The sequence below is a fragment of the Panthera tigris genome, chromosome D3, assembly GCF_018350195.1.
Source record: "Panthera tigris isolate Pti1 chromosome D3, P.tigris_Pti1_mat1.1, whole genome shotgun sequence".
Lineage (NCBI taxonomy): Eukaryota > Metazoa > Chordata > Mammalia > Carnivora > Felidae > Panthera > Panthera tigris.
The window spans coordinates 23,577,721-23,597,659 of record NC_056671.1 but is presented as its reverse complement, the minus strand read 5'-3'; the positions used below and the strand labels follow the sequence as shown (position 1 = coordinate 23,597,659).

The window sequence follows — 19,939 nt, the reverse complement described above, 5'->3', positions numbered from 1 at the left end:
TAAGGGAGAAGAGTTAGAGAACTGCTCCAGGGCAAATTCCTGCTGGTGTTTCAATCCACAAATATGCCAACACAGTAAATGCTGTCTAGGATGACAATCATCCAACCTTGGGACAAAACAACTTTAGCAATGGTGGTGGGGAAGAAACCCACAAACAATGCTGCCCTGCAGGGATCAGGGTCCGTGTGGAATATAAGAACTGCCCCAGATGGGTAAGGACTCCAGATGGGTCCTGGAAACCTAATGCCTTTCCTGACAGTGATTCTTTTCAGTCAGAAAGATCTCAACCCTCACTTCCCCTCAAGTGCCTTATACATGGTAAGTCCTCAACAAGTATTTACTGAATGAGTAAACGAAAAGGAACACCGATATGGCCACCACCTTGGTCAATGGCTCGTTAGCTCAATGGCTCAGAATCACCTGGGAGCTTATGAATAACACTGGGGTTCATCCTCACCCTGGAGGATGTTAGCTCAGTGGGTCTCAAGGGAGGTTTGAGGGGGTGGATCCCTGGATAGCTGTATCAAATAAGCTAAATGTAAGCTCTACAAAGCATGAAGTGGATTTCTACTAAATATCTGTTAGAATGTACACCCAAATCCAACATGCGCTAACCTACAGTAAGTTGTTCCTGACCAGTCCACTAACCTGGACCACCCAGGAGGTTTTGGGTCTCTTTTGTGAGCTGGGACAGCCCTGATAGTCCTGAGGGGAGCTAAGATCCCTGCCTGGATGGACCTGTAGCTCTCCCCAGAGGTCCTGCCAACACCTCTGCTCAGCAAGAGCCAGGCAGTGTCATCAGGATTTAAGAAACCTGAGTGAAGGACTAAGTCATCTTTGTCCCTGTGTTGTCCAAATAGGCCTTAAGCCACAGCCACACATCAGCTTACCCAGGGATGCAAACTGTTTGTGGAGAGCCAGGCGGGATTGAACCCTGGTCTTCAGCAGTTTCATGGTGGTCTCCATGTGGCTGGCGCTCAGCGAGTGGTCAGCAATCACTGTGTGCTGTAGACGACAGCGAGAAGCACCCTGAGTGCCCCCTGTCCTTGTCTCCAGGCATTGCCTCTCCTAGGCCCTCCATGCCAATGGCAGCCAGGACCACACACATCCTGAGGTGGGCACCTTATGGGAATGGCAGGGTTCACCTGCTGTGACAGGCCAGATGCTGAGTTCCAGTAGGAATACAGGATGCTGGAATCTCAAGAGGCCTGGCCAGCTCCTGAGAAAGGAAGGCTTCTGCTAAGGTGCCAGATGCCAGATCCCTTGGGGTTCTGGTGATGCCTCATTTTTGGCACCTTTGTACACCATACTGAGGGGCGGTGGAGCCTGGAGTCATGTAGCACCCAGAGCAAGGACTCTAGTTACTTTCATCTCGAGGGCTACCAGGCTCAGGGAGAACCAAAGGTACCTACACATTTGTGGGCCTCAGACATTTTTAGTATCCTGAGTGGAGGGAGGACAGACCATAGCCCCAAGGAAAAGCATTCTGATACTTCAAAGCCCTCAAAGGCCATCCAAAGCCTTTCTGGAGGCTGTCTGGGGGGTGAGGAAGTAGAGATCCTTAGCCAAGGAGACTGGATCCACAGTGTACACACCTGGGGCTGCTCTTTGGGGAAGTGGAGGCCACCTAGCTTCTGTACCCACAAATAGGGGTGACCTAGGTCAAGTACGTAGTCTCTCAAAGTCAGGATGCTGCAGAAAAGAACACAGCATAAAATGATTTTATAAGTCCTTTCTGCAGTGGTCCCAGGATACAGCCTTCCTCCCATGCCCCTGAAATGGATGGTCTCACAGGCTAGGCCACACTCACAGCCGGGCTGCCAGCAAAGTCTCTAAACTTCATCACCTTCCTACTGTGAATTTCACCTCTCCCATGTTCCCTTTTCTCTTCCCCCCAACTCATAAACAAGTCTCAAGTCTCAATATAAAGTCAATGTCTTTGATTTCTTCACCAGTCCACCAATTTATAAAATATTTTTCAGGTTTTTAATCCTCAGAGAATTGAATGTTAAACCATGTTATCCTCTCATGTGTTCTTATCATGTCCTCCAAGTTTGATCCTTCCACCCTTCCTCACTATTCCATGACCTTCATTTGCCCCTTGTGTTCCCTTCTTTTGACATAGCACTCCCTCAAGCTCCAGGGTCTCCCTTGCCCCCTGATAGGGCTCTGACCCTAACAGGTCTTTAATGCTGGGCTTGAGCTGCCAGAGAAACTCCAAAGCAAAGAGACTGGGAAAGGAGGAAACACTGCTGACTCACCCAACTTTATCAAACTGATACTGATTGGCTGGATTCGGAGTCTTCTTTCCATGATCCCCTGGATACAAACAGCTCAGGACTGAGTCAGGAGACAGCAAGTCACTGGAAAAGCGATAAGACCGCAGTGAAAACACGGTCAATGCCTTGCCTTGAGGCAGACTTGGGCATCTGGAGATAGTAATGCCACCTATCATTAATGATCATGCTACCACTTACTGAATGCTTCCTGTGGGCCAGGACAGTGGAGGGAGGACAGACCATAACTCTTTATACTTGAGGTCACCAGATCTCACACTCTATGAGGTATGACCATTTCCATTTTACAGAGAAGAAATTCAGGCTTTGAAAGATATGGCTTGTCTAAGATCACACTACTAACAAGTGCTGGAATAGGGATTTGCACTGTCTGATCAAAGACAGTAGTACTCCTACACACTAAATTTTTTGAAAACCCTATCCCTTTAAGAGAGGTATATGGTGACCAAGGCCTTACCTTCAGGGGAGCAAAGCTCTGTGACACTGGAGATAAAATAATCACAATTTTCATAACAGCAGAAGAGATTCCTTTCTACCCCCAAAGAGCAAGTAAACAGCTTTAATGGTGTGCCTATCTCACTTTGACCAAATCTCATGCCACTCACAGAAAAAGGTCCCCTTTATGTTCCCAGAAAAAGACATTATCACATGCGCTGGACACAAGGTGACCCAGGGCTATAAGCAGAGAGACAGCATCACCGCCACCCATCTGGAATGGTTAGGGCACAGCCTGTAATTAAACGCTGACAAGTGGAAAAGGGATAGAGAGGGGAGAGGAAGAGGATAATGGAGTAATCTGATCACAAAGGACAAGGCTCAGTCTTTCTCTCAACCAGCAGGGGTTCTCCTTCATCTTTCCAGGTCTGGCATCAGGAGCAACTCAGGCAGAATGGGCTAATCTTACTGCTCAGAGCCCAGGCATGACTTTAAGAATTTAGCAGTGGGGCGGTGGCAGCTTTGACTCTTCCTGGTTTCCTGTCTCTCCCAGAGTCTCTCTGCTCCACCTCACTGCCTTTCATGGAGAACTGGCTAGAAATAAGAATTGTCAGTCGTTTGGCCAATATTATTTAGTGACTATTACTAATAAATAGAATGAATCAGGAGTCAACAAAAATAAACAGAACAGCTAAAACTCCACAATAACGGTTTCTAATTAACAAAACCTAATGAAAGAATCAAATCTCCTTGAAAAATTTGCATCGGTAATATGTGGTTCAGGACAACTGAATTTGGTGAAGATAATGGACATAAAAGGAGAGATTATATACAGTCATAAAAACACAACACCAAAACAAAAAACTACTCAGTCAAATCTTTGTTGTAAAATAATAATAGGTAAAAAGGGATTAAGAATTTGGTAAGTAAAAGTGGAAAATCATTAAAAATAGTTTAATGACTTAATGAAAAACTGATTAGTGAGTCAAAATGTCCTAATGGAGATCATTCTGTAAAATAATTTCTTGAAGAAAATTCAGCACGGCTGGTTAAATGTTAAAATGTTTGTATGAAGAACATCAATTTCCTAACGAATTAATAGATCCTGGCAACAGTCATCAGTGCTGCTAACGCCACAAAAATAGAGACAGCCTGTGCCTCCTGATGGAAGCACTCAACATTTATACCATCCTGCGCCCTCATCCCTCCTGCAAAAAAATCAAAGTGGAATCTCACCAAGCCTCTAAACCTAACTATAATTAACGTGAAATACCCAGGAAGGTAGTAACTCACTAAATTCTAATGCAAGGATGCAATCATCAAAATCCAGACTGGGGAAACCTACAAACAACCCATTCTCTTTGACAAACAGATGGCAGGGACATTCAGATGAAAAGATGCTTGAGAGAAGCGTCACCCAATTGCAACATGTGGACCTTATAAAGATCCAGATTCAAAACCCAAACTATAAAAACAACTAACAAAAAACACTAAGAGAAAATCAGTGAAATTTGAACCCTGAATGGATACTGAATGATATTAAGGAATTAGTATGAGACTGTGATTATATCAGGGAGAAAAAAAAGTATCCCTGTGTTACAGTAGATGAATAAATAGAACCATACACCAGGCTGGTATCTCCAGGGGCCAAAGCAGCCTGTACTTAAGCAAAGGCCTCTGAGCTGGCAGTTTGGAACTCTAGGCCCAGAGCTCCCACAACTATCAGATGCCTCCTGGACCTCAGTTTCTCCATCTGAAAAATAGGGGGATGAGCTAGACAACACCTGAAGGCCCATAAAGATACAATCCTGGTTTCAGGGTGGTGCTTCCTTTTGCATCCCCTCCCTCTTTTGGGGCCACGGACCATCTATCGATGATAGTTGTAGTTTCCTCCCCTTGTAAAGTTATTGTGAAGAGTTAAAGCAAATTCATGATGATAAACACATTACCAAGTATGACATTACCAGCTGTCATTACCAAGTGCTTCACTTATGCTAAGCACTAGACCTGATCCTTCATAAATACCCTGGAAGTGTATATTACAATTCATGACCAGAGTGAGGAACCAGCCTCAGAAGCCAGGAAACTTGGCTAAAGGTGCACACACAGGTATAAGTGGCAGACCTGGGAAACACTGGGCTCTGAGCCCAGCCGGTATCCACTCAGCAGTACTGTCGCCAGTACTTGCATGTGCAAAGCTTAGGGAGAAGCTGGAGTTAAGTATGCACTGAGGCCAGCTGGCAGCCCTCTTCTTAGTAGGTTTGGCATCTGAGAGGTGAGCAGGCAGAATGCTGGTGACAAGGAACTCCACCATGGCCAGGGCCCGCAAGCTGCTAGACTGAGAGCTCTGGCCAGGCAGTGTAACCGGGCACTCTGAAGAAGCAAGCCCTGGGCTCCCTCTGCTGGGGTCAGGTGAGAATAGGGTCAATTTCATCCAGAGTGCCCTAGCGTGATCAAATAACTCTTGAGTCCAGGGACCAAGGCTGCGGCCTGAAGGGGGCATGGACTGTAAGTGTAGGGTAGAGAACACAGGGACACCAGGCAGCCATGGGAAGAGCCCCACCCCACCAGGCACCAGACTTGTGTGTCTCCCTCAGTGGTCTCTATATAGCCAACCCAAAGACTCAAGTGTGCAGGAGTACCAGGCCAAGGTAGTGCTCCTGTGAGGCTATTTCAGGCCCTCTTGGCCCTTTTCCTTTCTTCCCACTCCTAGCGTGGAACAAGACTGCCACAGCCAGGCGCTTCCTGGGGATGCCAAACCTGTGGCCGTCATTACCGTGCCTCCACTCACCCTCCTCAAAACCTCTTCCTGCTGCCAGGTAAGGACAACCTGGGACTGAGCTGGGCTATGAAGCAAAAGTCCCAGCACCTTGGGAAAGAGTAAATGAAGGCCTAAATTTGTCAACCTCATCATGTCTGCCAAATTCCATTTCTACATTCACACCTTTCCACTTGTCAGAACAAGCTGCTGCTCTGCCCTGCCTACTCAATTTTCCATACATTGTAGTCATTTTATCATCTGCTGTGTAGTAAGAGGACCAACTTAAGTCAGCAAGTGCTTTCTAAATACCAGTGAGGTGCCAGGACTTCCAGACGTGGACATGACAACAGAAGTCAACGGAGCAGTGCACCTCCTCAGAGCCAGTGTGCGCAAGGAACCAAAAGCAGCCCGCGGAGAGGCTCTCCTCACACCCACCCCCATGCCCCACTCTCCACAGCGCCTGCCCAGTACCCTGCACTGATGGGGGTGATCAGCTCCATGGCGGTTGTCACTTTGGCCTTTACCGTCATGATGTTGAGGTTCATGAGGTAGTAGAAGGTCAGGTGAAGCACACTGTCATCTGGAGGGGGAGGATGAAAAGAAGACCATGTACAAGTTGAACATGAGAGCAGAGTCTACAGTATTATGGAACTGTAAAAGCGAGGCTTTTAAGAGCTTTTACTGTAAAAACAGAAACTCAATGGCAATTTTATATTGAATAAAAAATGTCTACAAATTCTTTGTAACTCCTCTCTCCAAGAGGGGGAGATTCATTTCCCTCCCCTTGAATGTGGGCTGGACTTAACTGTTTCTAAAAAGTAAAATATCGAAAGGGAGCAATCAAGTGATCATCAAGTGGATCCAGGTTAGTACCAGTGACACCATGTACCCCTGATATGATGGGATGATGAACCCATGTCTATGGTATTCCTCCCCCAAACCCATAAGCTCAGTCTGATAAGGAGAAAACACAGACAAAGCCAAATTGAGTTTTTCTACATAGTAAATAAACCTGGTCTTCAAAGATGTCAAGGTCATGAAAGATAAGCAAAGACTGAGGAGGAGAAGACTGTCCTGCCTGCAGGAGACTAAGAGGCATGGCAACTAAATGTCATGTGAGATCCTGGACTGGATCCTAAAATGGACAAAGGACATTAGTGGAAAAAACAAGGAAATCTGCATAAATTCTGTGGTTTAGTTAATTGTACCAATAAAATTAACATTGGTTTTGATCACTGTACTATGCTTAAGTAAGACGCTGACATTATGGGAAGCTGAATGAAGAGCATGAGAAGTCTATTATTACGGCAACTCTTCTGAGTCTAAAATTATCTCAAAATAACAAGTTTTTAAAAAAGGTGAAGTGTGTAGAGTATGTTTCCATTTGTGTAAAAACTAAAAGGAGAAGGGGATAAATATACACTTGTATAAAAGCTTCTAAATATATAGAATAGTTCTAGAAAATACGTAAGAAATCTGTCACCAAGAGGTAAGACCTTGGAGGTAAGACCGAGGACTGGAGTCTCAGGTGAGAGGGAAACTTACATGTGACAGTTAGCTCTTATACTGTGTATATTGCTTTATCCATACAAAACCAGTTCCAAATCATTCTCTGCAGAACACAAACTTCTACTTATGTGTATGATATTAAGTACACTGGTCATAGTACTCGAATCCTGCACACTCTTGTGACTTGTTCTGTGTATCTGACTTAGTCAATTCAGAAATTGGTATAATTTTATCAAGCATCCCTTATGTGTCTAGTTTCGTCTCTGTTGTTATGCTTATGACTTAAAGAAAAAAAATCAAACTCCATGCAAAACAATGATGAAAAACAAAGAAATATGAAACCAGATCTTTTTCTTGGTCAAAAAGGACTTTGGCTTGCTGAACCTTGTGCACCTGCAGCTAGCAAAAGCCTCAAATGCTATGGATCCTCCAGAACAAAGGGAGCCAGACCTTTGCACTTCAGGTCCAGCATGACAGATAGCGGGTGCCTCTTCAGCATCTCCTTGCGCTTGTCATCCAACTGAACTCCCAGTGTGGGTCGCCGGCGTTTCTGGACAAAGGAAAGATCAAATCAGATGAGCACTGGTCATACGAATTTGCCCCTTCCTTCTCCCTACTGGCCAGGGCCTCAGCCCCGCTGGCTGGAACCTGCTGCTTCAGCTATCCAGCTGCCAGACCCCAGCAGCTCTTTCTTTCCCACCTCTTTCTTCTGCTTCTAGGGAAGATGGCACCTGCCAACTAGCAGGCCCCAGTGCAGCTGCTTGACACACTCAGGAGGGCAAACGGCTCTCACCGTGGTCTGCTCCTCTTCAGCATCGGAGTCGCTCTCATCATCTGCAACCACAGAGAGAAAGCATCTGGAGGTAAGGAGGTTCCCAATGCTCCTAAAGTGCCTCAACCCATGGGGCTTAAAGGGGCTGAGACTCTGTCATTTGTAAATGGGTTTCTTTAGAATACATGATAAACTAATTTGCTGCTGCTGATTCAGTATAGAAAACATGGTGATGCGAGAAAAAAAGGAGGAATGCCTCATAATCCAACTGCCTCTATTTTTGAAGGTGCTTTTTAATGCAATCCTATGGACCACAAGCCCCACCCCCGTTGTTGGTAGTGGTGGTAGTAACAGTAATATAAATAGCAACAGCAGTAGCAGTTAATACAACTTGAGGGGTTGCTATGTTCCAAGAATGATGCTAAGAACTTTGCATGTATGACCTCATTTAATCGACACAATAATTTTACATGAGGTATTACTATCCTGTTTTGACAAGTAAGTAAACTGAGGCTCAGAAAGGCTAAAGAGGGGGCTCCTGGGTGGCTCAGTTGGTTAAGTGTCTGACTTCGGCTCAGGTCATGATCTCACAGTTCATGGGTTCGGGCTCCATGTCGGGCTCTGTGCTGATAGCTCAGAGCCTGGAGCCTGCTTCAGATTGTGTGTCTCCCTCTCTCTGCCCCTCCCCTGCCCGTGCTCTGTCTCTGTCTCTCTCTCAAAAATAAATAAACATTAAAAAAAAAAAAAAGAAAGAAATGTTAAAGAACTTTCCCAGGATCAGTGAGCTAGTGAGTGGCAGGACCAAAATCCACAACCAATGCTTTACCCCGTCTGCCCTTGAGCATTAAGACATTAAAGTCAAGCTCCCTGCTACTCAGAACGAGTACAGATTATTTCCAAAGGACCAGCACTGTTCTGAGGTGTTGACCTGGTGCCCCTGGACCCAGCTATGGAAGACTTGGGGAAGGATCCCGACCACATTACCTTGGGAGTCTTCAGGAGGCTTAAATAGAGCCTTGGCTTCGTCCACACTGCCTTCGATCGCCACAGACAACGTCTTATCTGTGAGCAAGAAAAAACTTTGTAGGACAGCTGCTGAGGGAAGGAGCTAAACTACACAACAGGCTAACTCTGGGGCTGCATTTCTTCTGCCTTTGTCACAACTCCTAACTGACTGGGGGTGGAAAGGCAAAAGCCCTTTCTCCACATGAGGAGGAACAAGGTGGGAAACTTAAAGCTTTTTTCCATCATTTACTGAAAACAATCCAAAGTGCAAATTTTAGACAAGCACCACCTGACACTATGGTGAACGGTTCCCTTTTCAGGCTTACACCAACATGTAATCCCACCCTAGCGCCTAAAGCCACGGGATACTCCTCTGCCAACTGTCTTAAAGGTTATCATCCAGACGCCCTAACTGTTCACATCTCAGAAACAACGGTTCTCATCTCAGTGCTTGCTTACTCTCTATTCTGTACTACACCAAGCAGCTGGCTGGTACTGTCACATTTAACTGGGAGGCAGGACAGTGCACAGGAGCTTGGACCCTGCAGTTTAGTCCCAGATCTGAGTCCCTGCCCCACCAATTCCTAAACACCTAGAAAGTTATTTCACTGCTCTGAGCCCCACTTTCTGCATCTATGAAAGAAATCCTGTCTTGACAAATGGTAACTGCCTGGTTGGGTGGCAAAGACCAAATGAGCTGATGCTTGTAATTGTACTTATAACATTATGTTTTTCAAATTAATGTTTAACCTTCACAACTCTATGAGAACCATACTATTACTATAGCCACGAGATGAGAAAATCAAGGCTCGGAGAAGTTAGACACATTAGCCAGGAAGTAGCTAAGCTAGGATTCAAGACTAGGTCTATTCAACTTGAGCTTGGTGTCTTAAACAGGAAGATAAGAGGGCTGTTCCATGTACCAGGACTAACACTTTCCCCAGGAGACACCTGGCCTGCCTTTGTGGAACTTTGTAGGTCTACTGGGAGGTCAGACAAGCCACCACCTCTCTTGCTCCATTCAAAAAGGTATAAGGGGGACACATGGGTGGCTCAGTTGGTTGAGTGTCCAATTTTGGCTCAGGTCATGATCTCACTGTCCATGAGTTCGAGCCCCGCATTGGACTCTGTGCTGACAGCTCAGAGCCTGGAGCCTGTTTCAGATTCTGTGTCTCCCTCTCTCTCTGTTCCTCCCCAACTCATGCGCATGGGCGCTCTGTCAAAAATAAACATTAAAAAAAAAACCAAAATGGTATACGGGTCACAGACAGTCATAGGAGACTGAAATGGCTTGCCCAACTGCATTAAAGAGGAATGACAAACTTCCTCTACCTGGCAAGGCCGCTGAGATAATACTTCCAGGTGATCGGCCACTGCTCTCTGACAGCCCTGCATGAACCAACATACCTCACCCAAACAAGCTAGATGCCCCCACCAACCACTGGCAAATGCCAAACTGTTCTTTTGGGTAGCTTAATTCTGAAATTCTATAGTAAAATGGGAAAGGAAACAGGTTGGGTTTAAACACAAAAGAAAAGAAAATTACTCACCCTGTCTAGGGGGCTGGGAGGATTTCATATGAGCTGATGATGGAAACAAGAAGGAGAACAAAAGGGAAGGAGAGGACCAGGAGGACCAGGAAGACACAAGAAGAGAGACAGTAATGTGTCGGTGCCCATGGCTGGGAGGACAGGCATGCACTGATGCTGTACAGGTCTGTTTGATGCGGTGGGGTGAAGAAGAAAAGTTTAGGTGCTGGGTGAAAGCTGCAGTAGGGCAAAAGGTAAGGTCTCCAAAACCTTTTCAAAACTCTATGGAGTAAAGGGTCGCCCATAAGCTTAAAGCAGACACGTCTTCCCACTTGGTAATTCACTTTAACGACATGCAGCCTGTTTGGGCGTCATGAAAGTCTGGGAAAGCTGCCTGGGACCTGTGTTCACCAAGTCCTCTCTCTGAAGCGGAAGAAGAAGTGCTGATCCACCTGCCAAGCATGCCTTGATGGGGTGAGTGTCTGGGAGCCCAGGCAGGCAGGCTGCCAGGGCACTACACCCACTAGCCGACCAGCCAGGCTCATTGAAGATTCAAAGCCATCCATTCTGAAATGCCCACCAGGTTAGTCTAGCCTCAGGCCAGCTGGTCAGAGCAGCCATGCTGGGCGGTGCAGAGGGGAGGCAGCGTCTGTCACCTGGGAACTTCTGAGCAGGACCAGGGAGCTTTCCTCAGCAGGCAGGGCTTCCAAATGACTCAATCGGCCATGGCTGTTGCTCCCACAGCCCCTCTTCCTCACCCAGCCCCCATACTCACCACAGGCCTGCCCATACGCAGTGGCCTGGACAAAGAGGACATAGAGAGGCGGTGGCAGATGTCTAGCTGTCTCATACTGCTTGTGAGCCTGGTCGAACGGCATGAATAGGTACTCTTGCACTGGGAGGGAAGCCTGCATGCAACAAAAGAAGGATTTTTATTTTCCCTTTGTAGGCAGTCCACATGTGAAGAGGTGGCTGCTGAGTTACTATAATAGTTTTTTTTATCTATTAAAAATACATGATAAGTTAACAGAATAGGTAGATAAGAGGTCAATACAAAAAAATCAATTTACACAAGCAACAAACAGTATGAAAATGGAAAAAAAAAAAAAAAAAAAAAAAGAAGAAGCATTTCCAAGAGCATCAAGAAGACTTAAACTACCTAAGAATAAGTAAGTGAAAGGTGTGTAAGCCTCTACACAAAGGTTTGAGAAATGAAAGGCCACGTTAATGGCCTGGAAGACTCAACACTGCCCTGAAATCAGTTCACTCCAAACTGATCTACAGATTCAATGCAACCCCAGTCTATATCCCAGCAGGTGAAAATAGACTAGCTGATTCTAAAATTTATATGTTAAATGCAAAGGGCCAAGAACAATCAAGACAATCCTGAAAAATTAAGCTAGAGCACACACTACTGGGCATCAGACTTCTCTTAAACTATTTTTTTTCTTAATAAGTTCTTTTAACATTTATTTTTGAAGGACAGTGACAGAGCATGAGTGGGGGAGGGGCACAGAAAGAGAGGGAGACACAGAATGCAAAGCAGGCTCCAGGCTCTGAGCTGTCAGCACAAAGCCTGATGAGGGGCTTGAACCCACAAATTGTGAGATCATGACCTGAGCCAAAGTCGGTTGCTTAACTGACTGAGCCACCCAGGCGCCCCTGGGCATCAAGGCTTCTGACAAAGCTACCATAAATAAGCCAGTGTGATACTGGTGCATGGAAAGACAAATAGAGGACACACAAACCTACATGGACATTTGATTTATGACAAAAGTGGCACTGGAGAACAGTGGGGAAAGCATGGCCTTTTCAATAAATGACCCAGCTGAATACCTACATGAAAAAAAAATGAAACTGACCCTACATCACACTATGTACAACGTTCCCTTCCAGGTATCCTAGATACTAAGTGTGAAAGATAAACAATAGAGCTTCTATAAGAAAATGCGAGAATATCTCCATGACCCTGGGACAGAGAGAGAGATTTTTAAACAGGACATCCTAACCACAGAGGAAAACACTGATTAGATCATATAAAATTTAAGAACATCTGCTCATTAAAAGATACCATTATGAGAGTGAAAAAGAAAGTCATAAAATGGGAAAAATATCTGCAAAAGACTCATCTCCAGAATATATAAAGAAGTCCAAGCAATCCAATAGAAAAATGAACAGGAGACTAGAATAAGCCTTTTGCAAATGAGGTAATCCAAAAGCAAAGAAGTATAAAAAGGGGTTGTGCTCAACATCACTGGTCCCCAGAGAAAGGCAATACCCTTCAGAATGGCTAAAATCAAGGAGGCTGACAATACCAAGCACTTGTGAGGATGTGGAGCAGTTAGAACTTTCATATGGTGCTGGGGGGAATTTTGTACATCAGTGCAATCACATTAGAAAACTGTTTCAGTGTCTGCCAAGCTAAATATATGCCTAGCATACTCTACGACCCAGCAATGTCATTCCTGGGTATATATTCAACAGAAATATGTACATACGACACCAAACGACAAAGAATGCTTATAACATTATTATTCATAATAGCCCCAAACTGGAAGTACCCACAATCAAATACTAAGTATTAATGAAAATAAATGAACTCCTGGTGCTCACAACAGTACAGATGAATCTCACAAACATAATGTTAAGCAAAAGAAATCAGACACAAGAGTATATATACAATTCTGTTTGTATAAACTCAAAAACAGGCCAAACTAACCTATGACATTAGGTATCAAGATAATAGTTACTGAAGGGTGAGAGGAGATAGTAACTGAGAGGGGGAATAAAATATCTTTTGGAAAATTGGTAATGTTCTCTTTCTTGATTTGCGTGCAGGTTACATAGATGTGTTCACTAGAGAATATTCACTGAGCTATACACTTAGGAACTGTATGCTTTTCTTTTGTAAAAATTGTGTTAAAAAATTTTTTTTTTTTTTTTTACATTTATTTATTTTTGAGAGACAGAGACAGAGCATGAGCAGGGGAGGGGCAGAGAGAGAGAGGGAGACACAGAATCAGAAGCAGGCTCCAGGCTCTGAGCTGTCAGCACAGAGCCCGACGCAGGACTCAAACTCACAAACTGTGAGATCATGACCTGAGCCGAAGTCGGACGCTTAACCGACTGAGTCCCCCAGGCGCCCCATAAAAATTATGTTTTTAAATGTAATATATGTACGCTGTTTTAAACAGTTGTGTTTTAGGGGCGCTGGGGTGGCTCAGTTGGTTAAGCATCTGACTTCAGCTGAGGTCATGATCTCACAGTTAGTGGGTCTGAGCCCCACACTGGACTCCGTGCTGACAGCTCGGAGCCTGGAACCTGCTTTGGATTCTGTGTCTCCCTCTCTTTCTGCTCCTTCCCTACTTGTGCTCTCTCAAAAAATAAACATTAAAAAAAATTTTTTTTTTAAACAGTCGTGCTTTGGGGTGCCTGGGTGGCTCAGTCGGTTAAGCGTCTGACTTCGGCTCAGGTCATGATCTCGCGGTCCGTGAGTTCGAGCCCCGCGTCGGGCTCTGTGCTGACAGCTCAGAGCCTGGAGCCTGTTTCGGATTCTGTGTTTCCCTCTCTCTGACCCTCCCCTGTTCATGCTCTGTCTATCCCTGTCTCAAAAATAAATAAAAAAAAATAATAATAAAAAATAAACACTCGTGTTTTAGTTTATAAAGCAAAAACTCCCAGGGGCACCTGACTGACTCAGTTGTAGAGCATGCAACTCTTAATCTTGGGGTTGTGAATTCAAGCCCCACGTTGGGCAGAGTTTACTTAAAAAAGAGTTAAGAAAAAAAAAGTTTAAAAAAACTATAAGGATTTAGAGCAATCTGCTTCACAGAGCAAACAAAAATCAGGTCACCTATATAGAAAGACATTACAGGGGCGTCTGGGCAGCTCAGTCAGTTAAGCATCCAACTTCGGCTCAGGTCATGATCTCATGGCTCGTGAGTTCGAGCCCCACGTTGGGCTCTGTGCTGACAGCTCAGAGCCTGGAGCCTGCTTTTGATACTGTGTCTCCCTCTCTCTCTGCTCCTCTCCCACTGTGCTCTCTCTCAAAAATAAATAACATTAAAAAAAAAAAAAAAAAGAAAGACATTACATTTTACATTACAATCTAAAGTGGGGACTTATCCTCCTAAGGTACCTGATGGCTTTCAAATAGGAGTAAAGTTCTTTTCAGAGAGAGTACCTCTGCTAAACATCTACCCCCAAGGTACAGTCAGGGAGTCTAACAGACATCCACATCTAAGCATGCCTGGAAACTGTGAGGCTGATGGAAACTATTCTGGGGTAAATTAAACCTAGAGTTTGCAAAAGTATTTTACCTGGAAGAAGCTCTGGGTGAAAAGAAAACATCTCACATAAATGTGTGTACATGTTCCTGAGCTCACCGGGCAGCATCTCTTCCACCCAGGACACAACCTTACTGCACTGGCTGGGTAGAAACTAGAGACAAGACCATCCTTGCAATGGGCTCTGACATCCGTTAGGGTAACAGACCTGGCAAAACCCAAAGGGGATGTGGCTGCTGGAGGCCTCAGGTCAGCAAGGTCTTGCTGGGTGCTGAAGGCAAAGCAAAAGGCCAAGGTAGGGGAGTATGTGGGGGAAAGCCTCACCTGCATAATGCTATTGAGACGAGGCTGGAGGCTGCTCAGGTATTCCTTCTTCACCTCAATCTCCTTGAGGATCTTCTCCTTGTTGGACAGGCACTCTCGGTACTTCTCTGCCAGCCTATGGGGAGAGGACAGACCACTGTCACTTGAAGCTGCTCAGAGATCTCCCGATACATCTACTCACTGTCACAAGCCACCTAATGACAGCAGTCGTGATTAACTAATGTTTACCTAGTACTTACTATGTGCCAGGCACTTGGAGAACTATAAGCATTATTGCATTTAATCTTATAAAAATCCTGGAAGATAGGGACTCTTCTTTTCCCCAAAGAAGGAAACAAAGGCTCAAGGAGGTAGGTAATTTACCCAAGGTCACTCAGCTAAGAGTAAGTACAAAGCTGGGCTTTGAATCCATGCCTGTCTGGCTCCAGAGGCTCTGCCCATTAACCACTAGGGGATATCCCTGTGTCATTTCCTGCTCCATTTCTTGCCTCTAGGGTCTAGACCCCAAACTTTCACAAACATGTGGATCTAGCAACTATAGGACCCAAATGAGGTCCACAGACTGGACTGAATGGGGCAGGGTAGGGATGGATATGGACCACAGCAATACAACACTCATGGTTTAACCTATGCCCAAGGCAAGCAGTGTACTGGACAGAGGAGTGATGGGCCAGTCCGATCTGCTAAAATCTGGCACCAATTCCATAAGAGTCAAACTTAGTGCTTACTAAATTCATTAACATAGACTGAATAGAATACATTCTATAACAGAAAAGAAAAAAAAAAAAGGAAATAAAACACCTACTTCTCCAATGGAAAACAGAGCTGTGTCAACCAAATGCCCTAGAATTCTTGTACAAATACAGAGGAAGAAAGTCACCATAATGAAAAGGATGCAGCCACGAAAAATCCAGTATGAAAAAAAAATGCTATATTCTTAAAAATACCTAGATTAAGTTACACAGTAGAAATGTTCTTTTTAATAAGTAAAAGACCTTTATTAGTATGGGAAATTTTTATGTGTAAAGGGGTTCCTGAAAGCATAATTTATGATAGCAAAAAATGATAAAAGTCTAACCCAATAAAGAAAAAACTATATAAATTATAATTTGTCTACATACAAGATATTGTATAACCTTCTAAAATAATGTTTGCACAATTTTAAAGTACCATAGGGGTAGTCTTAGAGGCAGGAGGAACAAGCAAAAAACAAAATTGGACTTAACAGTACAAAAGATATTTAGGTCTCAGGTATTAAAATTTTAAAGAAAATGTTACTCCAATTGTCTATTAACAGCCTTAATTAATTCCAAGTCTGAATTATCAGATGTGAATGAATCACAAAATGAGATTTGGTCTTAAGAAATCATTCTGCTGGTTCCACAGAACTGCACTGTCTGACTGTGGGTCATGACAAAGCGTTGTCCCCATGGGTAAAGGTCTGTGTTGCACAGGTTAACAAGGTCAGGAAGGGAGAAACACAACCTTTTTCGCTGCTCCAGCTCCCAGTCCAGACGTGCCAGGGTTTGCTGGTGAGGGTCTCCCATGGTGACTTCAGCCTTGCTAATATCTGGAGGAGCCTCCTTATAAAACTCCTCTAAACTGACCAGATCAATTTCTTCATGCTTCGACCTGCAGGCAAATACTAGATGTTAAGTTGCTGTTCTCAAGACTCCAAACCATGGAATAAGCAAGCCCACAGTTCCCTCCATAGATGCCCATTTAGCCCTGGTCTACAACTACCCAGGAACCTGGAATCCATCAAGTCTTCTCAGCAAATGCTCGTTAGTAAATACCTCACTTGGAAGAGAAGTAGATGATTACATACCACAGGATCCTTATCCATGGTGCTCAACCTTTTTATCCATGAATTAAAGACTTGGAAGGGATGCTTATCAAATTTACAGATTATCTCCAAGCTTAGCAAGAGAGCTAAGAGCTGAAAAAGTCAATAAAAACACTACAGTCTAGGCCTACATTGACAGGTTGAAACCAATAAATTACGTTTAACAGAAAAAAACCTAAGGGTCTGTTCTTAAGTTTAAAACATTAATCACATAAACAAGGGATGGGGAAGATTCAGGATGGCATAACCAGGTGTGAAAACGATCTAGAGGCTTCAATTGTTATGTTTAGTGATTCCCATATACTAAAGAAATCCCATACTCTTTCCTGCATTAACATAGTGCACAGGTCATGGACAGATGATGGTAATAATGGCAGCTACCAGGTATTAAACACCCACTGTATGACAGCCTCACCTAATTCTCAGGACATCTCTATCAAATGGGGATTTCTATCTCCATGTTTCAAATGAGATGGAGACTCCTACAGATGAGCAGCTTGCCTAAAGTCACATAGCTAGTGAGTGGCAGAGCTGGGATTTGAACCCAGGTTTATCTGACCAGGGCCAATGGTGGTCACCTGCCTCTCCAGAGACTAGAGTTCTATTGTATTCTGAATTTGTCAGCTTTCATCTGAGTGACAGTTACAGCTTGAGGCATCCCATTCTTCTGTTTTTAGTATCTTTTATTTGTAAGCAGTTTAAGATACATAAGAAGTTTCAAAAACAGTACTGACAGTTTACCTTCCCCTGGTTCCCCCAATAATATCTGATCTATGCATAGTACATAGTCAAAACTGACAATGACTCAATACTATTAACTCAGAGAAAAACCTGATGTGAATTTTGCCTCTATTAGTATTTAACTATCATTACGTGATGAATGTATAAAGCAAATAAATATGTCTCTCAAAAATCAGCATAATTATTGGGGTGCCTGGGTGGCTTAGCAGGTTAAGTGTCCAACTCTTGGTCTCAGCTCAGGTCATGATCTCATGGTTTGTGAGTTCGAGCTCCATGTTGGGCTCTGCACTGACAGCACAGAGCCTGCTTGGGATTCTGTCTCTCTCTCTCTCTGCCTCTCCCCTGCTCGCTTGTGAGCTCTCTCTCCTTAAAAATAACTTTAAAAAATTAGCATAACTATCAGAAATACACCAGACCCAATGACTGATGTGCCCCTCTATCACAAGTTTATTACAATAAAACCTGCCTCTTTCCAGTTTGCACAAATAGGTCTGACCAAACAAGAATACATTCTCTTCTCTTCCTCTGTCTACTCTTTCCTCCTTCTCATCTCTCAACTTGGATTTGCCAAGAGGCATTACATTTTAAAATGGACACTGACAAACTATAGTTTGTTTACCTGAGAGCAACTTAGTGGCAAGAAGTTCAGGTTCCAAAGAATAAAATCCAGTTACAAAAATGAATGGCTGGAACTTTAAAGAGGAAAAGTGGGCCAAAAGGTTAAAAGGATTTGACTGGAAGGGAGTTGCTCCCATGCAAGGTGCCCAAGAATCAAACTGGTAACATAAAGGCCGCTGCTGGAGATAGACAACTGTTTTTGGCCAGGTACAGAGCTCAAAACTTGAAAAAGTCAGACAAGCTTCTAAGGTTCTTTGTGCAGCTTGAAAACACTGCTTTCCAATTCTCCCAAAGTGATCTATTCACTTTTGTCCCAGATCCTGCAGTCTCTAAGTTCATCTGATTTCTTTTTAAGGAGACTAGCTAACCCTGAGCTATGAAGGAGAAAGTAGTTACCAGTAGGCAATTTTGACAAAGTTTGTTCTCCAAAACTCACTTAAACTCCAGACATTTGGTGATCTCTTTCTGCAGGTGCATCACCTCATACAACAGGTTCTGGAGCTGCAGGTGATAGGCATCTACTTTCTGCTTGGCCTGAAAGGAGGACAAGGTCAGAGGTGAGTGGGGCAAGTCAGGTCAAACAGAGCAGCAACAAACTCAGGGAAGAGGTAAAGGGGATTAAGAAGTGGATGGGGAAGAGGGAGGAGGAGGATTAAACCTCTCAATTCCTACCTCATGGGTCTGATCTCTTCCTTTCTTCAACCTGATATGGGCTAATCGATTAAGCTTCTTTAGAGTCATGAAATGCACACAGCTCTGGATCCTCCGATCTTCTATCTCAACTGCCTGCAGGCAAAGAAAACTGGTGAAGACCTTGACAACAGGTGATGGCTCAGCTTCCTTCAGCCCCTCACTGCTGACCCATCCCCACCCAGGGCCAAAAACAGACACTGGAAGGAGCTCAGAACGATGAGAACTGTCGATGGAAAATGGAGCAAGTATAGCCAATGCACAATTAATATCTGTCCCAGGGCACCTGGGTGGCTTAGTCGGTTAAGTGTCTGACTCTTGATCTTGGCTCAGATCATGATCTCACGCCCCATGTTGGGCTCTTTACTGACAGAGTACAGCCTGCTTGGGATTCTCTCTCTCCCTGTCACTCTTTGCCCTCCCCCACTCTCTCTCTCAAAATAAACTTTAATAAACATTAAAAAATAAAACCAATTAATATCTGTTCCTGCATATTGTCTACAGAGATCCTAACAATAGCAACATCCCGCCATACAATTTGAGCTCTATGAATAACCTTACAGAATAACTTAAATGAACATACCAGAATTATACCTATAAAGCTTGGCAACAGTAAAATATGATGTAATAATCATAACAATATTGGGCCAGGATAAGCACAAATAAGTGAGATTCTTGGCAATACATGTTTTGTTTTTAGTTACACTGTTTAGTTTCTTTGCCTCAAAGTCTGGTTCATTCATTTAATACTAACAATTTCATTTTTGGTCTCTATAACATACCTGTACCTATCCATCCTTACAACAGCAAAGGAATTTACACATATCATCATTTCCCAACACCTACAAAATGCCTGACATGTAATAAGTATTAATTGGATGAACTGTCAAATTACACTTAGGAGAAAAATTAATTATCCTGTACTTTTGTTACTCTAATTGATGATTGGGGAGCGATGAAATGTTTCAATAAATTAATAAGCACCATCTCTGGAGCCCGCAGACTCCAACTGCCTGATCATGGTTAGGCCAGAAGACCAAGATCAGGAAGGGCTCTGGTGGGTGCAAAACAAGTCCATCCATGCAAACCCACCAGTTTCATGTCTGCCCCAAACCACTGCTACTCC

General features: G+C 44.0%; 1 protein-coding gene across 5 annotated transcripts in view; it reads right to left on the bottom strand.

Annotated features, from left to right (window-relative positions):
• THOC5 (THO complex 5) overlaps nucleotides 1-19,939 on the bottom strand; it is a 31,308-nt gene that overhangs the window by 7,157 nt on the left and 4,212 nt on the right. For 4 of the 5 annotated variants that reach the window (XM_042962322.1, XM_042962320.1, XM_015537667.2 and 1 more), the window contains exons 4-16: nucleotides 18,796-18,909; nucleotides 18,560-18,657; nucleotides 16,404-16,550; nucleotides 14,919-15,033; nucleotides 11,084-11,216; nucleotides 10,330-10,362; nucleotides 8,759-8,836; nucleotides 7,796-7,836; nucleotides 7,453-7,552; nucleotides 5,965-6,073; nucleotides 2,262-2,363; nucleotides 1,596-1,692; nucleotides 891-1,005 (exon numbers count right to left, since the gene is read on the bottom strand). In XM_042962322.1, the coding sequence (XP_042818256.1) occupies nucleotides 891-1,005; nucleotides 1,596-1,692; nucleotides 2,262-2,363; nucleotides 5,965-6,073; nucleotides 7,453-7,552; nucleotides 7,796-7,836; nucleotides 8,759-8,836; nucleotides 10,330-10,362; nucleotides 11,084-11,216; nucleotides 14,919-15,033; nucleotides 16,404-16,550; nucleotides 18,560-18,657; nucleotides 18,796-18,909 (1,282 nt within the window). The remainder of the gene's footprint in view (nucleotides 1-890; nucleotides 1,006-1,595; nucleotides 1,693-2,261; nucleotides 2,364-5,964; nucleotides 6,074-7,452; nucleotides 7,553-7,795; nucleotides 7,837-8,758; nucleotides 8,837-10,329; nucleotides 10,363-11,083; nucleotides 11,217-14,918; nucleotides 15,034-16,403; nucleotides 16,551-18,559; nucleotides 18,658-18,795; nucleotides 18,910-19,939) is intronic. The other variant, XM_042962323.1, reaches the window with a different exon arrangement.